Source organism: Anabas testudineus, chromosome 17, assembly GCF_900324465.2.
Source record: "Anabas testudineus chromosome 17, fAnaTes1.2, whole genome shotgun sequence".
NCBI classification, from domain to species: domain Eukaryota; kingdom Metazoa; phylum Chordata; class Actinopteri; order Anabantiformes; family Anabantidae; genus Anabas; species Anabas testudineus.
In genome coordinates this window covers 1,555,426-1,573,664 of record NC_046626.1, presented here as the reverse complement: position 1 = coordinate 1,573,664, position 18,239 = coordinate 1,555,426, and the positions used below count along the sequence as shown (strand labels likewise).

General features: G+C 38.6%; 1 protein-coding gene across 1 annotated transcript; it reads left to right on the top strand.

Moving 5' to 3' along the window:
* Window positions 1–5,591: 5,591 nt before the first annotated feature.
* c17h5orf22 (chromosome 17 C5orf22 homolog) lies at window positions 5,592–18,174 on the top strand. Its single transcript, XM_026375351.1, has 10 exons — window positions 5,592–5,809; window positions 7,359–7,504; window positions 8,844–8,993; window positions 9,159–9,292; window positions 10,923–11,248; window positions 13,435–13,497; window positions 15,931–16,052; window positions 16,679–16,745; window positions 17,458–17,597; window positions 17,715–18,174. The coding sequence occupies exons 1-10, from the start codon at window positions 5,735–5,737 to the stop codon at window positions 17,869–17,871; spliced, it is 1,380 nt and encodes a 459-aa protein (XP_026231136.1). The 5' UTR covers window positions 5,592–5,734; the 3' UTR covers window positions 17,872–18,174.
* The last annotated feature ends 65 nt before the right edge of the window (window positions 18,175–18,239 follow it).

Here is an 18,239-nt window from a genome sequence, read left to right as displayed (position 1 = left end):
TCACAGCCTCCTATCCGCCATGAAGACCTGGAAAGAGGGCACACAAGACAAACACACAAGAGGCAAAAAGCCAAGCATATCATTCATACATCTGGAACAGGAACAAACACAACGGAGAAAGAGAAAAACAAGGACAAATATGCACATCAGGGACAGACAACAGGACTGCATCTCCTGGAGAAAGCTCGGGATCCATCTGGTCTGAGGCACTGACAGCCGGGGGGCAGAGAAAGGTCCCAGGACGGCTGATGGTCATGCACAGAGAGGCTGCGTGAAAGATACAGAGAGGATAAAAATGAGAAGTGCAATCCAGTGACCTTGGTTCCAAAAACAGATGGTACATTACTGGTGCCCTTTAGGCACCTGAATGATGAGCGAACTCAACGCCTGTCTTTCAAGGGTTAAAAATGATTCAACCATCTAGAATCTCATTCAACTGTGTACTATGGAGTCATCTAGTGGACAGTGCTACACAGGCTGAGTGTATGGAGCAATCCTTTAATTTCTGCCATAGTCCAGACAAAAACAGAAATGGAGGCCAGTGAATTCTGTCTACTTCTCTGTTTCTCCAGGGTTACTCTCCCCAACAATATGACTAAGTCAGTATGATCCAACCAGATTCAGTGGCCTAAGGAGGCAGAAGCAGCCTTCTGCCAGATCATACAGGCCCACTGATTCCACTCATGCCTCCATAGAAGCAACAGCCATGGTTGGAGGCATTACGTTTTTAGGTTGTCTATTTGTCTAGTTAAGTGAGTGCTATATCACAGGAAAACCTTGATGGAATTTCTTAAAATTTGGCACAAATGTCTACTTGGACTCAACAATGAACTGAAATGATTACATTTTGCAAGTCAGGTCTAGCCCACTGACCTCAGGTCTGGCCCATTCTTGAGAAAGTGATATCACCAGAACATCCTGAGGAAATAGCTTCAGTTTGGGCAAACTTGAACTGATATGAGTCTGTAAACTACAACTTTGCTGCTTGGTGGAGGCAAACAACCACAATTCTTTCTTACAGGTGGGTGGAACAGTAATGTTTTAATTAAAGTCACCCTGATCCAAAAAATGTAACTTCTATGGCAGAAGCGCTGAATGATATTGAATGACCTGAATGAATATGCAATTAAACAAACATGTTTGAAATATGTGAGACTCACTGAACAAGATCCTATTTTTATTTGAAAGACAATAAATCGGAGGTGACAGCACGAACACTGCACTGGCATACAAAGAGTGAATCAGCCAAGGACTCCATTGAAATCAGTCCCTTTGAACTTTGATGCCTGATGTTACTTTACGAGGGAAAATGATTCAGGAATTTCTGAATCTAAGTCACTCTATTCACTTCCAATCTAATGCAATCAGCAAAGCCAAGCATATCCCTGCTTTCATCCTTTTGATCAGAAGGAAAAACAATTTACACTTTTTTCATTTCAGAGGCAGTGTGAAATGAAAGCGGAATAAAGGCGAGTCAGTAGAAAGGGCAAAAGACAGAAAGAGATGGGAAACAGTGGGGTGTTAGTGAATGGATGAAAAGCACTGAGCAAATTTCATTAAAGTCATCCATCATAAACGTGCTCAGCACACACACCACACATACACACACAGTCACTCACATATACAGAATTACATCCCACAAAGAACCCCTGCTAGCTGGTGGTAGCTGATAAGTTAGCTGGTTTTCTTGTAGAGTACAATTGAATGTAGTGCACATATTAAACACAAGCTCCAGACATTCAAAACTAAGGACATGTGGGTATCACCATGTACAAAATGTTACTCTGGTACAGTGGACATGCTCATAATATACCTCCACCTTAACTGATTTTATTATTATAAACATCAACATGTTGGTGTTTGATCATTCCAATTCAACCATATCACGTGTCTGTTGGAACAAACCAGAGCAAGGAAGCACAGGGAGAGAGCCCTCATCACAGGCTGGAGGGGATTTAAAATCTAGGACAAATTGGAAATCTACACAACTCACAGTCTGGCCGACTTGTCATTAATGTCACTTATGTCGTTGTCATGGAGACACAGCCACCACCACCCAACTCCAACCCCTCCTCTGCCTCCAGTTCATCTTCCTCACTTGCTGCATGTTGCCCTCTGTTTTTCTGCTGCTAACTTTCTCGTGTCCCTCCAGACTCTGTTATACCTCACTTGGCCAGCCCTACAGTCTTTTTCACCTTTTCATCTGCATCCTCTCCTCATTCAACATGCTGTAACAGTCAGGTCACTTACTTACTTTTACATACAGTAGCTCCGAATCACGAACCCCTCAAAGTCTGGAAAAAATATTGGCTTCTGTTAGAAGATGGCTTCTGATTATAAATAATGCCAGTTCCCAGTATACTCAGCAGACTGCTACAGTATGTAACTATAGCTGCAACAGTGGGATTGTATTTTCAACCCTTTGTGGATGAGAGCCTTTTTACTAAATTCTGCCCTTTTTTATATATATAATTCCAAAAAACTATTTGGTAGATATGCATTTCCATGGTGTCATTGTAAATGACACCAAGATGTGTCCATTTTCTTCTGGATCGAAAATTGATTCATTGGTGAAGGGTTGAACATGAATAAAAAGGGCCTTTTTAGATTTTGTCTCTTTTATATCTCCATATGTATGTAACAGGTAGGTCACGGTTCAACGTCTGACTTCCTGGCTTTCATAGCAGATTATCATCTGAACATATGGTCTACCTCTACCTCCTTAGGCAAGACCTCCTTACATTTACCATGCCTTTGCCTTGTACCTTGTCTCTAACTTGTAAGTTGCTTTGTATAAAAGCCAAATAACTAAACATAAAAATTTCAATGTAAACTCCACTAACCTACACGTCTGATGTACTTGCTAACCCTAACCAAACTAAAAAGCTTGAAGACCACCTCAATACTAACATTACCAACCTGCTTTGCTGTTGACTCCACCGGTCAGCCTGCAACATTTCATCTTTTGTTAATAAATCTTCTTATCTGTGGTCACTAAAGAGACAGTTATAACCCGTCACAAGATAGGCTGCTCTCACTGCTGTGTGTGTGTGTGCCTATTAACATTTATACTAATACTTTTCACACAATTGTAATGTGAGTGCTAACACGCTTATATTCCTATGGCATTAAGCCAAACAGTCCAGCTCATTCAATGTGTGGCTGGATCCTTTTCCCCGGACAGTAATAGTCCATGGAACTGCCACTTAAATAACCAAAATGACCATAACCAAGACACAGAGTGTATCCTAAATCACTCCATATTCACTCATTCACTACCCCCTATATTAAATACACTTAGTCCACTCCCTGTTGTAGTCCTCTCAACAGGGAGCAGAAAATTGATATTTCAGACACCTGCTAATGATCATCATATATCATTATCATGTTGTCCATTCATCCATTATCCTAACCACTTTACCATCTGAGAGTCATAGAAGTGGAGGAGCCTATCCCAGCTGTCACTGGGTGAGAGACAGGGTACATTCTGCACAGGTCTGCAGTCTATCACTGTTTAGGCATATAGAGACAGACAAACATTCACACCTATCTGAAATTTGAAGTCACAATCTAACTCCCCATGTATTTGAATGTTGAGAGGAAGCTGGAGTACCTGGAGAGAACCCACACAGACACAAAAAGAGCATGCAAACTCCACACAGAAAGGCACCCAACCGACCCATGCATTCATACCCAGGTCCTTCTTGCTATGAGCCAACAGTGTTAACCACTACACCACTCTTATCATACTGTGTCATCACTAATTTTCTTATCTCTCCCACAGGGAGGGGTGTAGTGTGAAATTGTTAGAAAGCTGCCTTCTTCTCCCCCCTGTAGATCTGCCCATGTTCCAGAAACATCAAACATCTTGGAAAACAAAAGGTAAAGTATTAAATGTTTGGGAGAACATTTTGGAGTCTTGCATAATTCACAGTTTGATGACTCAAATAATTTCCTCTGAATAAAACACAATGAAGTGAAGCGCTCAGGTAGCAAAATGGTTACAGTGCATCCCACTCAAGTTAACCTCTTTCATATCCTCAAATTCCCTGTCTGCTCCCTACTGTAAAGTAGCTAATAAAAGCTAAAAAGCCAAGCGACTTGCACAAATACTGTATATTGTTAAATGATGACATTATTGTTTGTATATGTTACATGGCATGTTTTGATGCCAATATTTTACAGGGTAAATTTTAGCTGTAATCTTTTCAGAAATTCTTTTGCGCTCCTGTAATGCAGGATTTTTTAGAACTGCTACCTACTGAAGAATCTGTTTTAATGAATTTTTCACCAGAAGCAGAAAATAAAGCTGTTTGTGGTTCAGTAAACTGACCCTTTGCAATAAAATCGAAGTTAAACACAGCTAAGGCCAAAACAAAGGAGAGTATAGTTCACCTAATTGTACCCTGAGCAGAAATCTCTTTTTTATTCACATTTTCTATCTTTTCTTTTTACTCCCATTACTCTCATTTTTTCATCTGCAGCAAATCTCCTGCTGTGTTTTGTGTCTTTCTCTCTCTTCCAATCCCCCAATCCACGTAGACTGAGTACGCTGTTATACTTTTAATCTTGTTCTTTTTCTCCTTCTCTCTTCTTCGCTTCACTCACCCCTATCCTGTCTGTGTCGCTACCTCCACTCATCGTCCTGCTGTCATCTCCTATGGGCCGCGGTCCAAACCAAAAGGAAGAGAGATCAAAGCATCCCATTGCTCTCAGAGGCCACCAAGATCAAAGGGTGGATACAGAAGCAGACTCTGTCTCTCACACACACACTGGATAAATCCCATCACACATCTACACAGGAACACTGGTGCAACTGATGGAGCTGGTGATGATAAAAGAGAAAATGTTTTCAGGTGTTGGATGTCCAGTTTTCATGACGTATTTTTCAGCATTTCCAGTCTCTTCCTAAATTATCAATGATCATTCTTTTTCCAGTAACTTGTGGCCTTAATAGCCAACTTTACAACATTATGGGTTAGTTTATTTCACAGGATCATTTTAACACTTGGGGGTAGTGGGACTTCATTTATGGCTCTCATTTTCCTATTTACACAGGCAATAGCCCACTAAACTTAGACATGAGCTATAAAACAACCACAAAGAGACCCCTGACAGTAGATGAAAACAAAAACAATAAAAATGACCAATAAGACAAATATGTTTAACAACACTATAAACACACACGTTTAAGCTTTTACTTTGGATATTCTTATCTCAGATTTCACATAATATAAACTGTTTGGGAATATAGGCTACTGAAATAAAGATTTTGCAATAAAGAAAATTAGCTTTTGATATCTAAACACTTTTGTTTAGAAAGCAATAAAAGAATACTTCAGGAATTAAAAAAAAACAAACAAATTAAATGATATTAGCTGGCATCATTTTTTGTGTGTGGTGAAGGTAGCCCATTTTACTGAACGCAAAAGTGTCTGAACTCGGGTTTTTCTTATATAATTCTTCACAACTTGCCACTTTTAATATAACTAACTTCGACAATGTTTTCATTTTGACGCTGAACAACACTGGGAACCTTCGTTTTGTTGACTTTAGATCCTACCCGGACACAAAACAACGTTGTGCGCCGCTTCCGGTCGGGATGTCGTTCCCACTAGCTGGGTTAGAATTAAGTAAAATATCTGAAGCTGGTTTTGCGATCTTTAAATATATATGAAAGTGTAATAAAAACGTCACCGTCACAGATGGCTCAAACTTGAGTTCCTCTGTTATAATGAGTTGTGTGAGGACACCGCTAAAGAGGTTCTACAAGGAGCTGCCAGTGTGGATTGTAGAGGACCACCACGATGTAAGCTTGTCTTCTATGTCATACAGCTTATAACTCGAACACTGCGTTGGGTCTTAAAGAGTCAACTTGAAATGAACACTGTGTTAGCCGAGCTAGCAAGCTAAAACTTTAGCTGACTAAATCTCCTGGCGAACCATTGACCGTAAACACGTTGTTTTTTATTTAATTTATTGTTATTGCTGTGTTAAGATGCTGTACGGTTAAAGTTCAAGTCACAGGCTCAGCTTTCACATCGCTGCTTTGCTACAAGTCCAGTTGGCTTGTACCTTTTACAGTAGAGGTGTTAAATGATGAGCACAGACACAATGCATTATTGGTTTGATATGAACAGAAATGAACCGTGTCGGAAGGATCATCATAAAACCTGGCTTCAGTTCAGGTGAGGTGCTTTTGCCTTTATATACCACCATAATGGACTGAAATACAAAAATTGAAATGGCTCATTAGTATTTGACTGACAAGAAGCTAATTGGCTAGATGTGGTCCATTCTGTTACTTCGAGACAAATGAAGCAGATAAAAGGTCTGGAGTTGACATCACATACTGAGTTGGTATTTGGAAGCAGTTTAACTGGAGCTACCAAAATAAAGTCCAAGGAGATCTCAATGCAGGTGAAGGAGGCCATCATTAAATAGAAACAACAACATCAGGCTATAAGAGAGATAACAAAGCTCAACAACATGTAAAAGCCTGGAAGACCACAGAAGACAACTACAGTGGATGATCACAGAATCTTTTCTTTGGTGAAGAAAAACCCCTTCACAACACCAACAGAAGTCAAGAATACTCTGGAGAAGGAGTTTACAACAAGGTGCTAATCACTGGTAACATTCAAGAAAAAGAAAGCCAGATTAGACTTTGTCAGAAAATACCTAACATTCTCCCATATTCGCGATTAAGATTCTCTGGACTAATTAAATCAGGATTAACTTGCACGTAATATGATCTCCAGTGGGAGAGAATTTGGTGATGTCAGATGATGCTATGACTTCAGACAGTCATTGACTGCAAGTGTTTTTTATTCAAGTATTAAATATTGTGGTTACATTGACAATTATGTCACTTTGCTCAAATATTATTGACTAAAAGCTGTTTACCTTCACTGACAAATCGTTTGATTGTGTAGTGATCACATTTCAACGTTTTGGCTATTTTACTAGTGTTGCATCTTCTTGAAAGATATTTGACAGTTTATGTCTGCTCGGTGTCTTGTAGGTCTCTGTTTTTTTTCCTGCAACATAAAAGCTGCCTAATAACCTCGATGTAATCCACATTCTCTCAACTATAATTTATAGTTGCTTATTTTGGTGTCATGAAAATAAGGGTTGTAGTGACTGTGAAATTATGTGTGGCATAGTTTCTGTATTGGTTTCTGAACTGTTACAACCCTAATGGAAATATTAATAAATGTCATGTAAACTGTCTGTAGAAATACTTCTGTAGCAGATTCTGTGCTTGCAATGAATGGTGAGCAGTTAGCTCAAAAAAACAGCACGCTTTAGTGACATAATAGTTGGTCAAATAAGTTAATTTACTGTATCTCACCTAGGTTGTTTGTCACATCTACCGTGCCATTGCATCAAGACATCTCCCAGAGAAGAACATAAAGATGGTTCATTTGGACTCCCACCCTGACCTCCTCATCCCTGTCAACATGCCTGCTGACACGGTCTTTGACAAAGAGAAACTCTTCAGGTACGTTTTTGTCTGGAATATGCAGTATGTTAATCCTCAGCTCATCGAATTTCAAATGTCAAGGCTGAGGCTGTTATATCAATGAGCTGCAACTGGTTTGTGTACAAGCTCAGGACAATGTGAACTTTAAGAAAAAGTCTTAACTCAGCAGAATGTACACTGTTAAAAAAAAAAAAAGAAACACCTTTGAATCATAGTTTAGCATCAAGTCAGGTAAACATCTGGGATATTAATCTGATCAGTTAAGTAACAGAGAGGGTTGTTAATCAGTTTCACTTGCTTTTATGGAAATTACATTTACAACAGGTGAACTAGAGGGACAACAATGAGACAACCCCCAAAACAGGAATTGTTTTACAGGTGGAGGCCACTAACATGTTTCCTCTCCTCATTTCCTTAATTTTGTCATTTTTTGTACTTGTTTTGCATTTGGCTAGCATCAGTGTCACTGCTGGTAGCAAGAGGCTATACCTGGACCCTACAGAGGTTGAACAGCCAGTCAAAGTCCTCCAGGGAAAATTACTCAAGCATGTCAATTAATAGGAAAATAATCAGTTGTGAGTCTGTGAGGACCTGCCTAATTCAAAGAAGAGAAATCGAGATATTCACTTTCAAAGTCTGGTCATGACAACACAGGATTGTAGAAGTGAATCATGTCTCAAATAGTAGACAGTTCCTTAGAAAAAAAGTTGTTGATGCTCACCAGGCTGGAAAGGTGCAACTACAACAACAACTACTACTACTACTTCTACTCCTACTACTACGACTACTACTACTACTACTACTACTACTACTACTACTACTACTACTACTACTACTACTACTACTACTACGACTAGTAGTAGTAGTCTGCTAAAAGAACACTGCTGCCTGTCTACACTTTGCTCAAGGCCATGTAGTTAAAGAGAAGGCAACTTGTAAACCTCTTGAGAGATGTCATATTTTTCTGATGAAAGATAAGATTCAAACAATGTGTTAGAAATGAAATTTGCTAATCCAAGGCTTATTATTGAGAAGGTAATTTAGCACAATACTGTGTCTGGGGTTCATCTAAATCTAAATGAGATTCTTTAAAATGTCCCTGTTTGTACTTTAAAACACTGATTCAGTTCCTTAATAGAGGCCTCAGACAATTTCTTTTTAATATATTTATATAAACTTGGAAATAAGTTTGCTCATTTCGAAGTGAGGACATAGATATTTAAGAGCTTTCTTCAGTGATACTATAAACAGGAGGTTTGGTTATACATATTGGATTCTGGAACAGTGTTCTGAAAGTCCAATTCACATGGTATCACAACTAGAAGTTATATTTCCTCTGTTTTTTTTTTTTTTTCAGTGAGTTGAGTATAGAAAACTGGATAATGCCCATGGTGTATGCTGGCCATGTGTCATGTGTGATGTGGCTGCATCCATACTGGGCCCAGCAAATCAGAGAAGGAGAACACAGGATGGCTGTGGGCAGAGATTCCTCCACCACCACCATTAGGTAGGATACCCTGAAACTAACAGTTTAACAGTCTGTAAAATCATTAGCAGAAATAGGAATATAGTTGTTTTCTTCCTTATCATTTAGTTTTCCTTACATAATCCTTATGAACTCTACATGTTACCTCTGTCTGTGTCTCTTTCCCTCTGTCTCTGCCCTTTGCAGGGTGACGAGCACAGACAACTACTTTCTCAGTGATGGTCTGTATGTTTGTGAGGAGCATCTGGAGGACTCTAAACTTCTCACATTGAACGTGATCAAAGTCAATCCTGTCAAACCAAGTCATGCATCACTCACAGGTGAGTACTGCCCGTCCAAAAAAAAAGTTATCACCTGGATATAACTATATATGATTGAATGAATGATTATTCTTCAGCTGGCAACAAGTTATTGAACCCTAAATGATGCAATGAGCAGCCTCTCATTTCTTAAACAACCATGTCAGAAGATAAATCCTGTCGTCACGGTAAAGATGTTAATCTGTTTCAGAAGGGACAAATTATTGGCGTGAATCAAGGAAAGAAAACATCTAGGGAGACTGTTGAAACTACTAAAACTGAGTTAAGAACTGTCTAATGGAAGAAGGTCATGTGGTCTGAGTGATGGGAGTATCAGGGTAAGAAGAGAGAAGGGTGAAGTGATGCACCCATCGTGCCTAGTGCCTACTGTACAAGCCTGTGGACGTTATGAGGTCAGCTGACTGCTTGAATATACTGAATGACCAGGTTATTCAAACAATGGATTTTGTCTTCCCTGATGGTGTTGACCTACAGTACTGTGAAAAAGTCTTAGGTACCATTACATTTTTCTTTGGTTTGGCATTGCTATTATAACTATATACCTATTTATGTTGTAGTCACGTGATTAGAATACAGATAGTGTTCATAAGAAATATGTTCACAGTGATAAAAACACAAAAATATCAGAATAAACAAGTTTGTTTTGACATTATGTGGCTAAAGTGACAAATAATAGGTGTAACCTATGTAGAGGAATCTGGAAAGGTCGAGGACAAAAACAGAAGTGGATGATCTGATGAGAAGTTTCCCAGAGTTTCGTCTTTGAGAGTCCAGCAAGAACCTGGTTCAGCATCTGGCAGCTTCATGTGGATGCCAAGTTGGTCCTTCCGCAGCCTAAAGAAACTTGAACAGAAATGTTTTTTGTGGAAAGACAAAAGCCAAGAAACCACTTTAGTGTTTTTAATGTAAAAAAAAAAGAGAGAAATAAATAGTGGTCATTGTTCATAAAAGAACAAAGAAAATGGTGCCTAAGACTTTTGCACAGTACTGTATTCCAAGCTGACAATGCCAGGATTGAGCTGGTTCAGAGTGGTTCAGGGAGCATGATACATCATTTTCACGCATGAACCGGCCACCACAGAGTCCAGACCTTAACCCCATTCAGAGTCTTTGGGATGTGCTCGAGAAGACTTTGTGCAGCGTCCAACTCTCACATCATCAGTACACGATTTTGGTGAAAAATGAATGCAACTTTAGACAGAACTGAACTGACGGGCAGTGTATTTTTTCTTGTTGAGGTCAGTAATTTTGTGTACTGTTCATTTACACGGATACGGATAGAAAGGAGTTCCAGCAGAAGGTTTACTGTGCTGCATAAGTTACAGGCCTGATCTGCCCTAATTGACAGTGAGCCAGCTTTGTTGTACCAGAAAACCTCAGTTAAACCCATAGATAGCGGGAAAATAATCTCTCTCAACTGACTTGATGAGAGTTAGTTATTACATTTTTCTTTTACTTCATATATAGTTCTTTTCTTTTGTGTTATTTCTTTGTCCTTTTGATTATATTTACATTCTTCCCTCAAATACCTTTCTATGTTATTCCTTTCAGTAGGATATATTTTATTTTCCCACTAATGATTCATTTTCCTCTGACACAGCGAGTAGAATAATCTAACATTTTATTTCAGAAAAGAAAGCAGAGGAGGACCCAGAGAGGTGTTTAGCTAAGAGACGTCGGACAGAGTGTAATCAGGCTGGGGAAGCCGGCTGCTCCCAGTCCCGCTCAACATCGACAGACACACTGCACCCAGCAGAGGGCAGCAACATCAAGAAAAAACAAGGGCACAATGGGATGGCATTGGGGGATGATGATAATGATGATGAAGACGAAGGATCAACCGATTATATTGTTAAGAGAATAAATGCAGTTTTGTCAGAGACTGAGCCTTACATCTTGGACATCGACCTGGATTTCTTCTCATGTAAGAATCCCTTCAAGGAATTATACACACAGGTACATCCCTTTGCATGAACCAGTTTCTGTAGGAAGATTTGATGTTATTTTTTAGTACTTTTGTTAACCTCCGTCATCTGTTTGATAAGAAAGCTACAATGGTTCCAGAGATTTTGCAGTCTGTATTACTTTGCACATTTTTTAGATATTTTCTCCATGATGATCTACACACTGTTGTAAAGCCCACCAACACTTCATTACATTTAGAGTATTTGGGAAACACTTTGATCCAAAGTGACTTACAAGGTACGAAGCAGAAAAAAAGCTAAGTCAGGCTGGGGACCTTCAAAGCAACATGTGATGAGAAGAGAAGTTTCAATTTTGTGAGTCAAGTGCCACACAGGAGAGTTGTTATTTATTATATTTTTATATCAAGTGCATAGGAACTTGTGTAAACTTCAACACTTATTTGAATATTGGGAGTGAGGCTGATGAGCGAGCAGACATAGGTACCCAGAACTGAAGAACTTTGTTAGAGATCTTTTTGTGTGTGGTGGATGGACCACAAGGAGCTGGTTGCTGGCAGAGAACAGTGGGCGAGAGGGACAGTAGACCTCAATGAGGGCATTCATTTATGAACAAGTGTGGAGTTGATCTGAAGGGGTTTACCCATCAGAGCTTTGAAGCTGATGGGAGAAAACACATCAGATCAACTCTACGCATGTTCGTTTCAGAACACCCTCATCCACTATAGGCCAGTACAGCTGTGAAATAGGGTTGTAAGAAAATATGAATATACTATCATAATATAATGTTTTGTGAAAAGGTATAGATTCTCAGAATGACTGTATCCATTTTTTTATTCATTAATTTTACACTAAATAATAAAAAAAAGTTCTGTTTTTTTTAAAGCTTATGCTGCAAATGGCACAGCATTAGGTAATAGATAAATCTGAGGAGATTTGTGGTGGTATATGTGCCAGTCTCCTCGTTCAAGACGCTGTAGCTTAAATTCATTAGCGTTTCCCAAATTATACAAATGTAAAAAAATAGTTGTGGACACAAAAATAAATGGGCTTACACTTTGAATTATGGTGGCTTCAGGACCACAGGTATTCAGTTATATATTTTAATTAAAGCATCATAACATTTCTGATTAGGTTATATAATAATTTATTTAATTTTGGCTGTCATCTCTTACTACTCCCATGGTTCAGTAAAAAATTCAAAAAATTCAGTCAGGTAAGTAGGAATTAGTTCTTAAAAAGTTACTATTAAAAATATAATTATATCTAAAATATAATATTATAAGAAATAACAGTAATGGAACATCACAGGTAGGAAGGCACTTTGTGATGCGTGAAACATACAACAGTCATTCAATAAATAAGGTGAATTTTTGGGTATAAGGACTTCGAATTGAGATAGAAGCTTACTTACTGGGAAGCTTACTTTTCTCTTCAAAATCCTTGCAATGTCATCCACTGACACCCTTCTGTCAGACTGAATGAGGTCATTGACTGATTCGATCACCTCCCAGGCCTGCCTTCATCCTCAACACTGCTCCGTCCTTCTTTAAACAATTTAGCCCACTTGTAGACATTTTTTGGCTGAAACATGTGGCACCATACACAGTTGACATTCTCCTATGAATTTCAATGGGTTTGCACCCTTCAGCAACCAAAACCTTGATAACTGACCGCTGTTCAATCCTGGAGCATGCTTCTTGGTCAGCCATCTTTGTTAATCGCCAAAACTCAAACTTAAGGTTTTTTTAATCTGCAAAAGAAATTAAATCCATGTGAAAAAGAAGTAAAACAAAATAAAAAAAGTAAGCTTCTATCTGTACTAAAAGTCCTTATACTGAAAAATTCACCTTATTTATTGAATGACCCTCGTATATACCATAACTTAAAGTGGGCAGCAAACTGGGTTGGAATTAATAGAATTGCAGTTGGATTTATGGATATAAGATTTAACCATGACAATGAAAAAAGTGAAAATATACTTTTAATGAAGAATATTTTTAAGGTAAAGGAGCAGAACCATAATTTGCCCATTTTGCTCAATATTGGATTCAGTTTTCCAGCTGTTTAGCTAAAAACAGACTAATACTAGCCTGAAGAACTCTAAATGTGCCAATTCACGTATACAACTTTATCCACCTACATAAGGAAGTGACTAAAACGTAGCATCAAATGTGTTCACTCTAGTTGACCCTAGCTCAATTTTGTCTTTGTGTTAAGGAAGAGTACACCATCCTGAAGGAGCTCTACAGCTTCAGGGGACCCAGCCCAGATGCCGATCAGGTCGAGGTTTTTTCCAATTCTATCATATACCATCTTACATGTACACACACAGAGTGGGATTATAAGCAATAGTCACCAGTGGGGTTGAATGTACAGTATAAGCAAGGAGTGATGCATCAGTGATGACTATATGCACATACATTACAAAACAAAACTGGTACATCATTATGCATCATCAGTACAATGTCAAATTATTTTAAAATTGTAGTACTACAACAAATGTTTTTTATTTTTAAGGTGTAGGATGTCTAAATGTCTAAGCTCATGCAAAATTGAAAAAAAAAACACATACATCAGATCTAGTGTTTGTTTCCATAATTTCAGCAGTATTTCAGTAGTCTCCACAGTGGACTTAAATGAAACTTAATTGTAGACATTGAGCTTCAATTCAAGGGTTTGGTCAAAGATATCGAATTTGTTGCACATGTAGTAAGTACATCCTACAGCTTACTACATAAGTAAGAACACCTGTGATCAGTGCAGCAGAAATGATTGCACCTGTGAATGGTCAAGTTTATAAAACAAACATAAAACATCTCAGGACCTTAGGTTTTTACAGGAAATGCCTGGAAAAGATTGGATGGCGTACAAGAGCATAAGTAGCTAATGGTACTGCTAAACTGTAACTAACAGTATTTTTCTTTTTTGAAATTTGATTCCTCTTACAAAACATTACATTAAACAGACACGAGAGCATCTAACTGGCACAAACATTATCTTTCCAGTTTAAGGTGTGATGCAGTTCTAACCTCTTATAAAATGAACATACGCAGTATGTACACACACAAGTGTGTGTCTAAATTGCACTCAGTCCTTCCTACTATTTACATTCTGAGATTCACACTGACATCCTTTGTCAGCCTAAAGTGTTGAAAGTTGTACAATAAAGACAAAAGCTGAATTAAAATACAGTGGATGGCATTGGGCAAGGTCACCCCACCGGCACCACCCCTGAGGAAGGTGACATTTATACATGCAAGTTTGTAAAACCAAACATACAATAAGAAGATTTAGGTCTCAAAAAGCTCCGAGGATGACCATGATCCTATGCACACTGCAAAATCACTAAAAAGAGTTTTGAGAGAACACAAAGTGTAAACTTTGACCAAGTTTTCCCTCTGACTTAAATCTAATATTATGTTCTCTGGAGTATGTTGCAGCTGAAGCTACTGCAATGAAATCCCTCTAGCAAAGAATAGCTGAAAAAAAAACATTTGTGGAAAAGGAGAGAATTGTTCCATACTGGCACAATCGGTGCAAAGAGAAAAGAACATAAAACACAGTATTAAATGAAGAGCTGTAATTACCATTTTATGGATACTGACCATGGGTGTACCGTATTTTCCGCACTATAAGGCGCACCGCATTATAAGGCGCACCTTCAATGAATGGCCTATTTTAAAAGGTCAGCCTGAAAGACAATCGGCGGATCCTCACACAGAGAGGTCGGTCAAACTTTATTAATAGGCCATCATACCTTTCAGTTCATAAGTTGTGACAAAGGCAGCTAAAAAGTATTATAGTGTTGTTCTTAAAAATGTATCAGAGTGAGAGTTGTGTATTTTAGTTGATCTTTGTTAAGATAATTAGTTGCAGAGTGAGCGCTCTTTCCACTCTCTGTTCAATAGTACAGCTTTGACGTACTAGTTTCCACAGTAAAACAAACTGGTTCATGTTTATGCTGAGAGTGCTTTATACGTTTGTGCCTTGGAAAGCATTTGTCTTTGTAAGTATTAACATGTTTATTGTCATTAGAAGTATGTTAGTTGTTACCTGTTGCATGTGATAAATTACGTGTGCGTGTTATTGTAATTAGCTTCATTCAAGTCAAGCTAGCGTGTCCGAGTGTAACACACCAAATGTGTAACGATGTGTATTATTTGTTAATTTAGTTTCTTTCTGTTACATAAAGAAAAGATAGGAGTTTATCCTCCAACTGTAGCCATCTCACTTTGTTCCCTGGGAAACTCTGTTTAGTCTTCTTTACTTGACCATCTTGTTGCTGCCTCCACTTCCGCACCATTGATTCGTTAATGTTAAACGTCTATTCCCGTGTTCTACTGCGTGACTGACTCAATATTGATCCATATATAAGGCGCACCGGATTATAAGGCGCACTGTCGGCTTTTGAGAAAATTGAAGACTTTTAGGTGCGCCTTATAGTGCGGAAAATACGGTACTCTGTTTTGTTGTATACTTCATATGCAGTGTTGAGCATGAACAACAAACATAAAAAATGCTAATTGAACTCTTACATAACAATTTAAACCTCTTTTTTTTAACCTAAACAGTCTGTTATCTCTTATAGTAGTTACTAGTCCCATTAACTATGGAGACATTTGTTGTGTTCAATACAGAGGGATTTGTAGAATAGAATGTGTTTTGAGTAGATAATTAACTTGTGGTGTGGTGTGTGTGTGTGTGTGTGTCCAGGAGGAGCTTGATGAGTGTGTGGATCGACGTATACATCAGTTGGAGGACCTGGAGGCAGCATTTGCTGATCTTGTAGAAGATGATGGAGAAGAGACTGTTGCACGATGGGCTAGTAACCCTGGGTAATGCTTGTGTGGGTTAATTTTACTGGTACATTATAGCATATAGTTGAATATCCTCTGCAAAAAAACGCTATAAATCAGTGTTATGATTGAGCATTTCCAGGGGTAGAAGGTACAGTAAATACAAGAGGATTCAGAATAACTGCACAAAAAGCAATGAAATGATTTTGCTTTTATACACCACCACAATGGATTTAAAAAAAGAATCAAGATGTAACTTTGACTTTCACAAAAATGTGGCATTTACCAATTAGTGCCATTTTAATTAATTAATTAATTAATTCTTCAAGACAAATGAAGCGGATAAAAGGTCTGGAGTTGACATCAGATACTGAGTTGGTATTTGGAAGCAGTTTAACTGGAGCTACCAAAATAAAGTCCAAGGAGATCTCAATGCAGGTGAAGGAGGCCATCATTAAATGGAAACACCTTTAAACACAATATTTCTAAGCTGCTAAAACACAGTTACAGTCTATCATGTGTTTGTTGAACACACTCATTAAACACACAAAATGAAAAGGTAAGTGAAACACTAAGCTCCTGATTTCACTGAATAGCAGCTGGAGTCAGGTGTTGATTTTTCAATGTGGTCAGTGCATTAAAGGACTTTTTCTCATATGTGTCAGGATGGCTTCATTAGCCCCACTGGTTTCCAGTCTGAAGTCAAGAAACACCTCCCCCGACTATGAGATGGTAAGAAGAGAGATAGCGTGTGTGTGGTGTGTGTGTTATGGTATCTGTGTTTTCAGTCTCAATCCAGACTGAAATCTCTGAGGTGTCATGACAGGTTAATTCTTGGGATAATGAAACACTGAAACTTCCAAACCTGGTGAACCACTGATGTTTCTTCTTGTGCTATATAATCTGCAAATTTGTGGTTGTGACTAAAATATCTCCACAATAATTAATTGGATTTTGAAAAGATTCAAGACATTATGATATTATTCAAAATTTTAATTGGACTTCATAATAAGGCATTCATAACATCCCCATTATTCTCAGCTGGACTTTTAGCACATGCTAATATGATAACAGGCTTAAGTGGTGATTATAGGAGACATCTGTATAAAATCAATATATTAGCATCACATTGTGATGGTAGTCTTTCATTTTGTCACATTCACAATTGTTTAATAATAGAATGATAGTACAGCATCTAAGTAAAGCCATGCATAACTAAATGTTATGGCAGATATGTTTCATTTCCATCCTCTCCCGTTACATTTTCTCCCACACTGCCTCTTACATTTTTCGTTCCTTCTGATTTATTTTACATTTTTTATTTTTTGTGTCACTCCTCTTCTGCTGTTCTTCTGGCCCCAACTTCCTCCACCCCACTATTTTATCTCCCATTCTGCTGCTCCACCCGTGTTCCTCCTCCACTCGCCCATCTGTCCTCTCTCAGGTCCACCAGGCAGGGTTGACCTGCGACTGCGTTGAGCTGCCTCACCACATCAGCACTGACGAGGAGATTGATAGACTCGTCTTAGCCCTAAGGCTGTTTCTGGTGCCTCTGCCCAAACCCATCCTGGTCACTATGTCCAGGTAAGTACGCAGAGTGAAAGATCTGCAGAAGAAAGGGTTGGAATTGAATTTTGAATTTAGCTTATCTTGTGTAAGTGTTGTAGTGAACAAAGAGGGGCTACTCTCTGTGTTTTTCAGGTCCAGTCTAGATGAATACTGCCCAGTGGAGCAGGTAGACTCAGTTCAGAGCAGAGTACTGGCTGTGCTGGAGGACCTGTACGGACCACTGGACTTACACAAAGACTATGAAAACACCAGTACAGAGACTCCGAACTGCCAGCCCCACGACTCCTAACAAATGCACACACATCACATCACATCTGGATGTACTAGAGACAAGCACATGAAAAATGATACATGAAATTCTGTTGCACTGAACCTTCAAGGACTCTCATGTCTTGTATTTAAACACTGTGGCACCTACATAAAGTTGTGGGTCTTGGATATACTGAAAGCACAGAAGAAACCAGATTACTGTGAAAATACACATCTAATGTGATTTATTGTTAATCAATCTCATCCACTACAAATATCATCACATCTGTATTCTTCTGTGCCATAGAGTGCCATTTTTGTCAAATAAATAAATAAAATCAGACTGTCGCATTGTTGCACTGTGATGTGTTCCAGCACTACCCCACACACACTCGTGCTACTTTAAAT

Excerpts from the sequence above, each read along its gene's own strand:
- c17h5orf22 (XM_026375351.1), top strand. The coding sequence starts at position 5,735 with ATGAGTTGTGTGAGGACACCGCTAAAGAGGTTCTACAAGGAGCTGCCA. Across the intron at positions 13,498-15,930 it reads CCAGCCCAGATGCCGATCAG|GAGGAGCTTGATGAGTGTGT; the intron begins GTCGAGGTTTTT and ends GTGTGTGTCCAG. Across the intron at positions 16,746-17,457 it reads CCTCCCCCGACTATGAGATG|GTCCACCAGGCAGGGTTGAC; the intron begins GTAAGAAGAGAG and ends GTCCTCTCTCAG.